Genomic DNA, 12,097 nt, shown 5'->3' with positions numbered 1-12,097 from the left:
GGGCGTTGAATGAAAGAATACTAGTTCCCTTGCTCTCGGAACTACCTAGGGTCCCCTATAGAGGTGCACTCCCTCTGAGACTCCAGATAGCCCCAAACGTAATTAGACCCCCAGTAAGACCAAGTTGTTTGGGGGATTTTAATGGGTTACTATTGATTCAGAAAGTGCGAAGTTTGTCTAAATAACTGCCTTAGGGAGAGAAAGTACCTCTCTTTCAGCTCTATTGTTACTGGTCGAACGTATGATGTGGGATCTTTCATCAACTGTTCGATCAAGAATGTGGTTTATATGATCACGTGCCCTTGCGGCCTACATTACGTGGGTCGCACTATTCGTAAGCTAGAAACTAGACTCAAGGAGCATCTGGCGAATATTTGTAAAGGCTTTTAGAATCATAGTTTATCAAAGCACTATGTGTGTCATTTGTGTCATAAGAGCCTAAAAAGTACATCTTTTATAGTTATAGATAGGTTTGATACGCATTGGAGGCAGCCATATTAGGAGAGAGATCTCAAAGATGGAGACCTGGTGGATTTTCTGTTTAAAACCTTATAGACCATTTGGCTTAAACATAGAATGGGATGTGAATGCCTTTATCAATAACAGTTGAATCCCCAGATTATTCTTCCTCTTTTAGTATTTTTTAGCTAGGTTTTTCTCTATGTTGTTCTTATATATTTAGATTTTCTTTATTACCCGTTCTCAACCACTAGATGGCGGCATTACGTCTATTATACAGTCAGCTTTTGATTAAGCTGTAAATGTTATTAGTATCCTAATGTTAGTTTTATTTCCATTTTTGGATATCTTAAATACTCTCATTTTTATATATCTATTATTTTTGTTTCCAATTTGGCCCGGTTTTCACTCCTTCCCTCTCTCAGAGACCAGATGGGCATACTGTATAATGTTTTCCTATCTGGTCTCCCTAAACATGGCCGCCGTGGGTGTGTTTAGCCATGTACATCTAAGCTTTAATGTAAACATCCGGTCTGGGCATGGTTCCACTTCCTGCGCATGGGAGAGGCGCTTGGAGTGCAGGGGGAATGGGCGTTTCTATTCCATCCTCCCTCACATATAAAAAAGATATGATGAGCTCTGACCACACCCCTGACAACGTTCTATTCAACGAATCGCATCGTAAGGTGGAGCTCTGACATCACGGGGCTGTCACGTGTCGACCATGGCCATCTTTGTGTTTGGAAACGAATGCTATCTATAACAGACTGCTGCTTCTGATATGCTTGTTTTTATTTTCTAAAATGTGAGTACCCTGACTGTTTTTAAATAATTGTGATCATGAGGAGTTGCTTTCTTGTATTCTATGCATGCACCTTTGAACTTCCATCTGGTGAGACTACAATACCCAGCCATTTATGATTCAAGTGAAGTGGTTTCATGGTGCTGTTGATGTATCATGCTTGTTTGACCACCTGTAATTCAGTGGTCCATTTTCTTTGGTAAAAGGCCTGGTGTGTTGATGTTCGGTGGAGGACAAGTTCGTGCTCACCCAATTGCATCTTTGTCTACACCGTGGGTGGTTCCAGATTTTTTCCTGAACAAGGACTTTATTTTAAACACTATGGACTTTTACTTTTAACTTCCTTATTTGACTAAATGTTTATTTTTAAAATTACAACAATTTGAACATATGGCATTTAGCGACATGCAATGTTCGAGTGAAGTTAAAATATGCAAATGTACATTTTGCTAGGGGTGCATCTCCAGTACTTGAAAACCCTCCATTAGCAGAAAAAAAGTTTGCCCTATTCTTTACAAATATATATAGAATATTACATAGTATAAAGTCATTTATTATCAGTAAAGTAATGCTTCTGCATTGCTCACCCAACATGTCTGGATTCATTTCTGCTCCATCAACCACAAGCTTATCATTTCCACCTGTATGCAAGCACTTCTGCTTCATTTCAAGCTGCAGGGAAAACAAAACAACATCAATATAAAATGATTACAATGGTGCTGCTAAATCATTGCAGTAAATGTAATACTAGAACGAAAAACGGCAAGCACTTACCATCCATATTCTAATGCCATCCGCCAAAGCATACACTTGAGAAAACTCCTCAGATAAAGTGAGATTTCCTCCTGTTATCACTGGTTGGGGGGAGGAAACAGATGTTCAGTGTTTTAATTCTAATCTATAATTCAAAAAGCCAACACCTTTTTTAGTTTTGGATAGAGTGGGAAAGGATAAGAACCACTGAAGGATTTTTATTGCTATCCGTGGCTCTCTTAAAGCGGTGTTCCAGCCACAAACATTTTTTTTTAAAGTCAGCAGCTACAAACACTGTAGCTGCTGACTTTTAATAAAGGACACTTACTTTTCCAGGGAGCCCATGATATCGGCCCCCCAAGGCCAATCCGTCTATCCGACCGCTCATTCACGAGTCCCGCGGCACTTTGTGAATGACCAGCTTGTCTTCTGGGACACACAGGTCTCAGAAGACAACAGGGGGGCTCCCCAATGAAGAGGACGTGACGTCCTGGCCGAATCGGAAGTACACTTGTACTTCCAAAAGAGTATTATTGAAAAAATACAGCCCAATATAGATGGATGACTTTTTAACATACTTGAATAGGCAATAGTAGATTTTCATTCAAATAGTACCTACAGATAAAGGGGTTATACCTAAAAACATTTTTATTTTTAATATTTAAAAAAAACATCAATAGTGTACTGTAGAAAAATGCATAACTGTCCACCAGCCTTTTGACAATGACTTGCTGAAACTTAATTACTCCACTATGCAAAATTCATTTAGCTGCAAGACGTATGTGGGTTTCCCTGCATGAAATGCAGATTTCAAATTCTCCCTACATTTTTATAGGGCTTAAAGCGAAGTTCCACCCAAAAGTGGAACTTCCGCTTTAAGGACTCTTAACCCCCTGACATACGATATGCACAAATTAATGCAAGATTTAGGTTCCTCACATCTGTTTTTCAGCAGATATAGGAAAGTAATCGGAATTATGATTTAGAGCTATCAACTGGCTTTTATTTAAAAGGGCTCCCACCAATTTTCCATAGGGGTCTGTCCAAGATGATATAAATTATTTAAAATGAGCAAGACTAAAAATGGCAACTTTATGGACAGCCCCAAACCTGTCTAAATGTGCCATCAATACTGAATCCCCTGAAACAATTGGTGGGAAATACAGGGATTGCATAAGACAGAAGGGTATCCAGTACCATTGCATTTGCATTTGTAATTGGTTTACATAGCTAAAACACCAATTGAACTTTCTGATATATTGGGCCAGAGTTCTTGCCAGCCTACTAGGGAGATAGAGGTCTCCAGATCCAATTCCCAATTTGTTGTATACTTAGGTGCCCAAGGGGAACAGGACAATGCTTTTGATGGGTATATAGTGGAAGCAATCCCTGGGGTATTGTGAGCCGAATAGTCGTTATTGACATGCAAAAAGGAAGACGCATAGCGTTTCATTTAAAGGGTTGAATTCCTTCCCAGCTTAGAGAGCTCTCTTGGTCTTGGGCATGATGACATAGTAAAGTTCATCAGACCCTTGATATCTTGAGGTTTAAATAACCAGCACACTCACCAAGGTGGTTATAATCATGGGCACCTAATCTAGAAAACCTGAGACTTTTTGGATTTGAACTGGTGATAAATATAGAGGTTTATTTACTTTTTCCATGTAACAAATCTGCAGTTTTGTTCATTTAGATCATGAAAATTAATACAACATGTCAATTTTGTTGTATGTGTCAAATATTCAAGTATATTACCTTTATCTGTAAGCACTATTTGAATGAAGATTTAATATTTACCTGTCCAAATATGTTAAATAGGCAACAATTTCCATGAGGTGTACTAATATTTTATATCATGACTTATGACCAGTCAGTGAACATCTCTACGGAGTCTGGTATATGGGAACAACATAACAATACAGATACAGAGGATCACTATGAAAAAGCACTGTAACCAATTAGACTGGGTATCCTATTGTTTACAAGGAGGCTTTGTGATGTATGGATGCTTAAAAAAGAAGACATGAGCAAAAAGTACAGGCTGTCATTTCTGACTTCCTTCTGAAAAATCTAATTTCCTGGCTGTAAAACTAAAGCTGGCCATAATTATACAATTTTCTTGTACATTTTTAAATTTAAAGAAAAACTCCAGGATAGGCAAAAAAATCCCCCATTACCCCACCCCCTACACAAAACACTAAACAGTTATTACGTTTGTGAAATTCCTTAGCATTGAAGAGAAAAGTCTAGCAATTTTTCAGGAAGTCCTCTATGTAATTTAAAAAATGCAGCAACTATTCTGCCAAGGAGGAGCTGTTACAACAGGGATTACATCATACCCTCTCCTCTCTCAACACAATAATCAAACTACACTTCCCACACAGGGCCATCTTAAGAGCATTATAGGCCCCTGGGCAATACAGTGCACTGGGGCCCTGTCTACACAATCACGCACAAAAATAAAAATGCAAATTATCAATAAGGCTATATTTATTGGGACTTCCAACAAAATCAGTGTTTAACCGGTTCAATACAGGGCATTTTCACCCCCTTCCTTCCCAGACCAATTTTTAGTTTTCAGCGCTGTCGCACTTTAAACGACAATTGCGTGGTCGTGCGACGTTGTACCCAAAATAAATTGACGTCCTTTTTTTCCCCACAGATAGAGCTTTCTTTTAGTGGTATTTGATCACCTCTGCGGTTTTTATTTTTTGCGCTATAAACAAAAGAAGAGCAACAATTTTGAAAAAAAACACAATATTTTTTACTTTTTGCTATAATAAATATCCCAATTAAAAAAAAACAAAAAAAAACAAAAACACATATTTTCCTCAGTATCGGCTGATACGTATTCTTCTACATATTTTTGGTAAAAAAAAAAAAAAAAATCGCAATAAGCGTATATTGATTGGTTTGCGCAAAAGTTATAGCGTCTATAAAATACGGGATAGATTTATGGCATTTTTTTATAAAAAGTGAGCAACCAGTGCAGTCAGTGAACTTTAGCAGCAGATTGCAGAACTGAGGATTGGCCCTGGATGGGGCCCTCCAGACAAGTGGGGCCCCCGGGCAACTGCCCAGCATGCCCAGTGGAAATAATGGCCCTGTTCCCATCATGTTTTGGGAAGTACAGTGAATGTGGGAGGGTACACTAGGCTTGTACAAGTAAAATGTGAACAAGCCCACTTCAGCATAAATCACACCCCCTCATTCTGCAGCCAGCCACACCACCCAGTAACACACAGCAGGATAGGTAGGTTACAGCCTTATAAATGAAAAGCATGTTTGGGCTCTCCCCCTCCAGTCACAACAGGAGATAAACATGTTGTGCACTCTGCTGTAATTCAGTATTATAAATATTCCTCCTCCTGCTGTAGCTTTGAGATCTTTCTAACAGCAATCAGTGCTTGTATAGTGTATATGGAGCACATCCCTAGCTGGACCACAGAAAGAGCGAGCCAGGCCATGCTGCTTTACATCAGCATGTGTCACAAGTAAATGTCGGCATGAGAAAAAAAAAAAGTACAGCGCTAACGTACTAATCAAGAATGGTGGAACCCTCTAATGTATAAAAATCTGAATAAACTTTATTTTACCACAATACCCGTCTCTGTGATACGCAACATCACATATAATACACATCAAACTGAAAATAAGCCAAAAAAATTTTAATTTTGCAGGGATGGTGGAAACCTCTCCTACAGATATTTGACAGTGTCAGTAAAGCAGTGGCCGGTGTCCGCTGCTCATCAGTGCAGCCTCATCAGTGCAGCCTCATCAGTGCCCATAAGCTCAACCGGGATCATTAGGAGATCTGGCCCGATGACACAGAGCGGGGATATACTGCTGTGACCGATCTTGTAGGTGAACCTCCGGCCGCTGTAAAGTCCCGCCTCCTGGACCAGCTGCTGTAATAGACAGCACACTGGTGCAATGCCAGCCCAGGAGGCAGCAATTTACAGCAACCGGAGTTTCTCCTACAAGATCCATCACAGGGTGAGGACGACGATGACAAGGACACCATTCCCATGGGCGGTACAGACCGGGAGTTTGCGAGACCCCTCCACCCACTACAGCAAGTGGGGATGGAAGTATAAGTGACTGCTAGCTGTAGACGGGACTACAAATGGGAAGTGCCAAGACTGGTGGCTGAGGGTACAGTAGGAATAGAAGCCACTGGTGTTACAAACAGGAAACCCCTGGGGATTAATGTTTTTTATTCAAAATCATCAGGCTATTACAGATGAACTACTGAGCTCAGAAGAAGATGGATGCCATAGTTGGTGAAGGAAGGAGATCAGCAACAAGAATATAGAAAAAAGTTTTTGACCAGAGTTCTCCTTTAAATTACCCAAAACCCATATATTATTAGGTCAAATCTAAACAACACTTTCAATTTGTATCCAATCAGGCAGGCCCTTGCACTACATAGTTGAAGGTAAATCTGAAGGAGACTGTACAGAAACTGAACAAGTAAATTGTATAATGTATGGCCAGCTTAAACCTCTGGTTTCAATAAATATTAAAATGGACTGAAACCATGCCTGTGCTCAAATCCAGATAACTTACATATATACGAGGTGCTGTGAGGGACAGCGCCAGAGAATGGATGACTACAGCAGTCAGCCAAAGGCTGATAGGTTGTCACTTTACATGTGAAAGGGTGGGTGAAAAGGTTTTAACCAGTTGCCGACCGCCGCATGCCGATGTACGTCGGCACAATGGCACGGGCAGGCATAAGGGCTTACCTGTACGTCCCTGCCTGCGCGCGGGCGGGGGGTCCGAGGTGCCTGCGGCGGAAGGATTCTATTCAGGGGCGATCAGAGGTGAGGGGGAGGCCACTCATTCGTGGCCACCCCCTCGAGATCACTCCTGGCGAATGACAGGCTTCCTCGGCTTCTGTAATGTAAACAGAAGCGGAGGAAGTGATGTCATCTCTCCTCGAGCCGGTCTTTTCGTTCCGGCGCCAAGGAGAGAAGACATCAATGTGACTTTGCACAACACTACACTTACAGTAGAACACGTAGGCACACTTTTCACCCCCCCCCCATCACCCCCCCTGTACCCCCTGTCACAGTGACACCAATAGCAGTTTGTTTTTTTCTGATTATTGCATTGGTGTCAGTTTGTGACAGTTATAAGTGGTAGGGCAGTTAGGGTTAGACCCCTTTAGGTCTAGGGTACCCCCCAACCCCCCTTTTAACCCCGTGATCACCCCCCGTCGCCAGTGTCACTAAGCGATCGTTTTTCTGATCGCTGTATTAGTGTCACAGGTGACGTTAGTTAGGGAGGTAAGTATATAGGTTCGCCGCCAGTGTTTTATCGCGACAGGGACCCCCATATACTACCTAAGAAAGGTTTTAACCCCGATTGCCCCCTAGTTAACCCTTTCACTAGTGATCACCGTATAACTGTTACGGGTGACGCTGGTTAGTTTGTTTATTATAGTTTTAGGGAACCCGCCGTTTATTACCTAATAAAGGTTTAACCCCCTAATTGCCCGGCGGTGATATAGGTTAAGTTTTTAGGGACAGATAAGGTCTGCGTCGCCCCAGGCAGCGTCAGGTTAGCGCCAGTACCGCTAACACCCACGCACGCAGCATACACCTCCCTTAGTGGTATAGTATCTGAACAGGTCAATATCTGATCCGATCAGATCTATACTAGAGTCCCCAGCAGTTTAGGGTCCCCAAAAACGCAGTGTTAGCGGAATCAGCCCAGATACCTGCTAGCACCTGCGTTTTGCCCCTCGGCCCAGCCCACCCAAGTGCAGTATCAATCGATCACTGTCACTTATAAAACACTAAACACATAACTGCAGCGTTCGCAGAGTCAGGCCTGATTTCTGCGATCGCTAACAGTTTTTTGGTAGCGTTTTAAATCAGTCACTAACAGTCGGGAGCTTTTTTGCCTGTGAGTCTCAACTAAATTTAGAGCCCAAAATGGCAAATCGAAGGTACACTAGTGAAGAGGCCTACACGTTTCGGAGCATGACAGATAGTGAAGAGGAAGTCACTCATCTGACAGATTCAGGCTCAGAATACGAACCTGTAGACAGTAGCGGCTCCATGACAGATAGATCTGACGACGGAGTTGTGGTCCCTGCCAAGGTCAGGCGTACCAGACCCCGAACTTCTTCTTCTGCTATTGAGGTGCAAGAACCGCAGGGCTCTCGTATGGAGCAGAGAAGTACTAGCGCCGCTATTCCTTCTGGTGAACTGGCAAGCACCAGCGGCCTAGTACACCCTGGTCGTACATCCAGCACTGCAGTAACACTTGGTGACGTGGCAAGTACCATAAGTGCAGTTCAAGCTGGTGAGTAGTAGTGTCCCGCTGCCACCAAGAAGACGAACACAGGCCCGTCGGTGCCCTTCCTGCTGCATTCGCCAATCCGAATTGGGAAGCCACCACTTCTGCAGCACCCGTACTTCCCCCATTCACTGGCCAACCCGGCATTCATGTGGAAACAGTTGATTTTACGCCACTTGATTTTTATTCACTGTTTTTCACCGAAGATCTCTATAGATCTATTGTGGACCAAAGCAATTCGTACGCTGGTCAACACATTGCCACTATTCCCCAGTCCTCCCTTGCCAGAGATTGGAAACCAAATACGGTTTCCGAATTTAAGATCTTTCTGGGCCTTTCCCTCCTCATGGGCATAACCAAAAAGAGTGAGTTGCGGTCAAATTGGTCCACTGACCCAATTCACCATATGCCCGTGTTCTCTGCTTCCATGACCAGGGCACGATACGAGCAGATCTTGCAGTTCATGCACTTCAATGACAATGAACTCTGTCGTCCTTGTGGAAACCCTGAATACGATCGGCTCTACAAAATTCGGCCCCTTGTAAACCACTTGAACCAACGTTTTGCAGACTTGTTCACTCCCCATCAAGTTGTCTGCGTTCATGAGTCCCCGATTAAGTTTTCTGGCCGCTTGTCATTCAAACAGTACCTTCCCAGCAAGCGTGCCAGATACGGGGTCAAGATGTATAAGCTCTGTGACAGGGCCACAGGCTATATATGTAGTTCTATGGTTTACGAGGGAAAAGATAGTCACGTAGAGCCAACAAACTGCCCTGACTACATAGGAAGCGCTGGCAAGATTGTGCGGGATTTGGTGTCACCCTTATTTGGAAAGGGATACCACTTATATGTGGACAATTATTACACGAGCGTGACACTTTTTAGTCACCTTTTTGCTCATCAGATTGGAGCATGTGGCACCGTGCGACCTAATCGCCAGGGCTTTCCCCAGCGGCTTGTAGATTCCAGTCTTAGGCTGGGGGAGAGAGCCTACTTGCAGTGTAATAATTTGCTCGCTATGAAGTGGAGGGATAATAAGAATGTTTTCGTTCTTACCTCCCTTCATGCAGACACAACGGTCCAAATTACCATGGCGACTGGTGTTGTGGAGAAACCCCTCTGTGTCCACGAATATAACCTCAATATGGGAGGGGTGGACCTCAACGACCAGTTGTTGGCGCCATACCTAGTTGCCCGTAAAGCCAGACGCTGGTATAAAAAAAGTGTCTGTATACTTATTTCAATTGGCTTTGCTGAACGCTCATGTGCTATACAGAGCTTCAGGACGGACTGGATCCTTCCTTAAATTCCAGGAAGAGATCGTCAGAGCCCTTCTGTTTCTAGACGGTGCTCCACCTCACCTTCCCAATCCAAATGCAGTAAGCCGGCTGGATGAGAGGCATTTTCCTTATGTCCTCCCGCTTACCCCTACCCAACGAGCCCCCAAAAGAAAATGTCATGTCTGCAGAAAGCGCGGATATAAGCGTGACACCCGCTATTATTGTCCCTCCTGTCCTGACAATCCTGGTCTTTGCATTGGTGAATGTTTTGAACACTACCATACACTAGTTGAGTTTTATCGTAGGGTACAGCACTGCACAGACTAGGACACACTTTCGCATTTTGAGAGACCCGAACCTGGAAACGGTTACAGTTATAAAAGTTACAAAAAAAAAGTGTAAAAAAAAGAAAAAAAAAAAAAACACAAAAAAAATATAAAATAAAAAAACAAAAAATAGTTGTTGTTTTATTGTTCTCTCTCTATTGTTCTGCTCTTTTTTTTTTTACTGTATTCTATTCTGCAATGTTTTATTGTTATTATGTTTTTATCATGTTTGCTTTATAGGTATGCAATTTTTTTATACTTTACGGTTTACTGTGTTTTATGGTTAACCATTTTTTTTGTTTTCAGGTACGCCATTCAGCTGTAGAGCGGATTTATTTATCTTGACAGCAACAGCGTTTGCTCCCACGATACATAAAGCCGTGACTCCAGTGCTGTCGGAGGTGATTTCACCACCAGAGTTACATACATCAGCATATATGCCGAAGCGTGGGGGCAGCAGTGGGCAGAGGAGCGATTTGCTCCTACCTTTTGTGGGAGGATGCCCCCATGCTTCGGCATATATAAACGGTGCATGTATGCCCATCATTAGAAGTGGGTGGATGAAGGGAGGTATTCTAATGGTGGGCATACCCACCGATCAATCTCTTTTTTTCGTTCAGCCCACAGGCTGCATGATAAAAAAGTTTACAATATATGCCCAACAAGACCAGCAACGTACTGGTATGTTTCTGGACTTTGAGTGGTTATACCAGAATGATGCCTGCAGGTTTAGGTATCATCTTGGTATCATTCTTTTCAGCCAGCAGTCGGCTTTCATGTAAAAGCCATCCTAGTGGCTAATTAGCCTCTAGACTGCTTTTACAAGCAGTGGGAGGGAATGCCCTCCCACCGTCTTCCATGTTTTTCTCTGGCTCTCCTGTCCCAACAGGGAACCTAAGAATGTAGCCGGTGATTCAGCCAGCTGACCATAGAGCTGATCAGAGACCAGAATGGCTCCAAACATCTCTATGGCCTAAGAAACTGGAAGCTACAAGCATTTCATAAATTAGATTTCACCGGATGTAAACAGCACCATTGGGAAATTGGGAAATTTTATCACACCGATCTTGGTGTGGTCAGATGCTTTGAGGGCAGAGGAGAGATCTAGGGTGTAATAGACCCCAATTTTTTCAAAATAGAGTACCTGTCACTACCTATTGCTATCATAGGGGATATTTACATTCCCTGAGATAATAAAAATGATTAAAAAAAAAAAAAAAAAAAATGAAAGGAACAGTTTAAAAAGATAAAAAAGCAAAAAAATAATAAAGGAAAAAAAAAAAAAAAAAAAAAAAAAAAAAAAAAAAGCACCCCTGTCCCCCCCCTGCTCTCGCGCAAAGGCAAACGCAAGCGTCGGTCTGGCGTCAAATGTACAACAATTGCACCATGCATGTGAGGTATCACTGCGAAGGTCAAATCGAGGGCAGTAATTTTAGCAGTAGACCTCCTCTGTAAATCCAAATTGGTAACCTGTAAAGGCTTTTAAAAATGTATTTAGTTTGTCGCCACTGCACGTTTGTGCGCAATTTTAAAACATGTCATGTTTGGTATCCATGTACTCGGCCTAAGATCATCTTTTTTATCCCATCAAACATTTGGGCAATATAGTGTGTTTTAGTGCATTAAAATTTAAAAAAAGTGTGTTTTTTCCCCCAAAAAATGCCTTTAAAAAATCGCTGCGCAAATACTGTGTGAAAAAAAAAAAAATGAAAACGCCTACCATTTAAATCTGTAGGGCGTTTCGTTATATATATATATATATATATATATATATATATATATATATATATATATATATATATATATATATATAATGTTTGGGAGTTCAAAGTAATTTTCTTGCAAAAAAATAATAATAATTTTTTCATGTAAACAAAAAGTGTTTTGTTTAACCACTTCGTGCCCGCGCTATAGCCGAAAGGCGGCTGCAGTGCGGACGCTATCTGCCGGGCGGCCGGCTCTGGATGTCCTGGTGTTTACTTCCACGATGCGCACTCCCGCAGGCGCGCATCGGGGAAGTTCTGTGCTGGCCGTGTCCCTCGGACACAGCCAGTCACAGATCGCTGAAACCGGCCAATCATAGCGGCCGTTTTCAGCCCGATCGGCGGTGCCAATGAGAGACGATCTCATATGTTTACATATGAGATCATCTCTCATCGCCGGTGTTC

General features: G+C 42.4%; 1 protein-coding gene across 2 annotated transcripts in view; it reads right to left on the bottom strand.

The window, feature by feature from the left end:
* ZZEF1 (zinc finger ZZ-type and EF-hand domain containing 1) overlaps positions 1–12,097 on the bottom strand; it is a 375,890-nt gene that overhangs the window by 163,403 nt on the left and 200,390 nt on the right. For both annotated transcript variants that reach the window (XM_073615049.1, XM_073615050.1), the window contains exons 27-28: positions 2,036–2,115; positions 1,849–1,933 (exon numbers count right to left, since the gene is read on the bottom strand). In XM_073615049.1, the coding sequence (XP_073471150.1) occupies positions 1,849–1,933; positions 2,036–2,115 (165 nt within the window). The remainder of the gene's footprint in view (positions 1–1,848; positions 1,934–2,035; positions 2,116–12,097) is intronic.

Source organism: Aquarana catesbeiana, linkage group LG02 (assembly GCF_042186555.1).
Source record: "Aquarana catesbeiana isolate 2022-GZ linkage group LG02, ASM4218655v1, whole genome shotgun sequence".
Taxonomy (NCBI): domain Eukaryota; kingdom Metazoa; phylum Chordata; class Amphibia; order Anura; family Ranidae; genus Aquarana; species Aquarana catesbeiana.
Note: the sequence above shows the minus strand (reverse complement) of the source record. Positions and strands in the feature narration are given on the sequence as shown.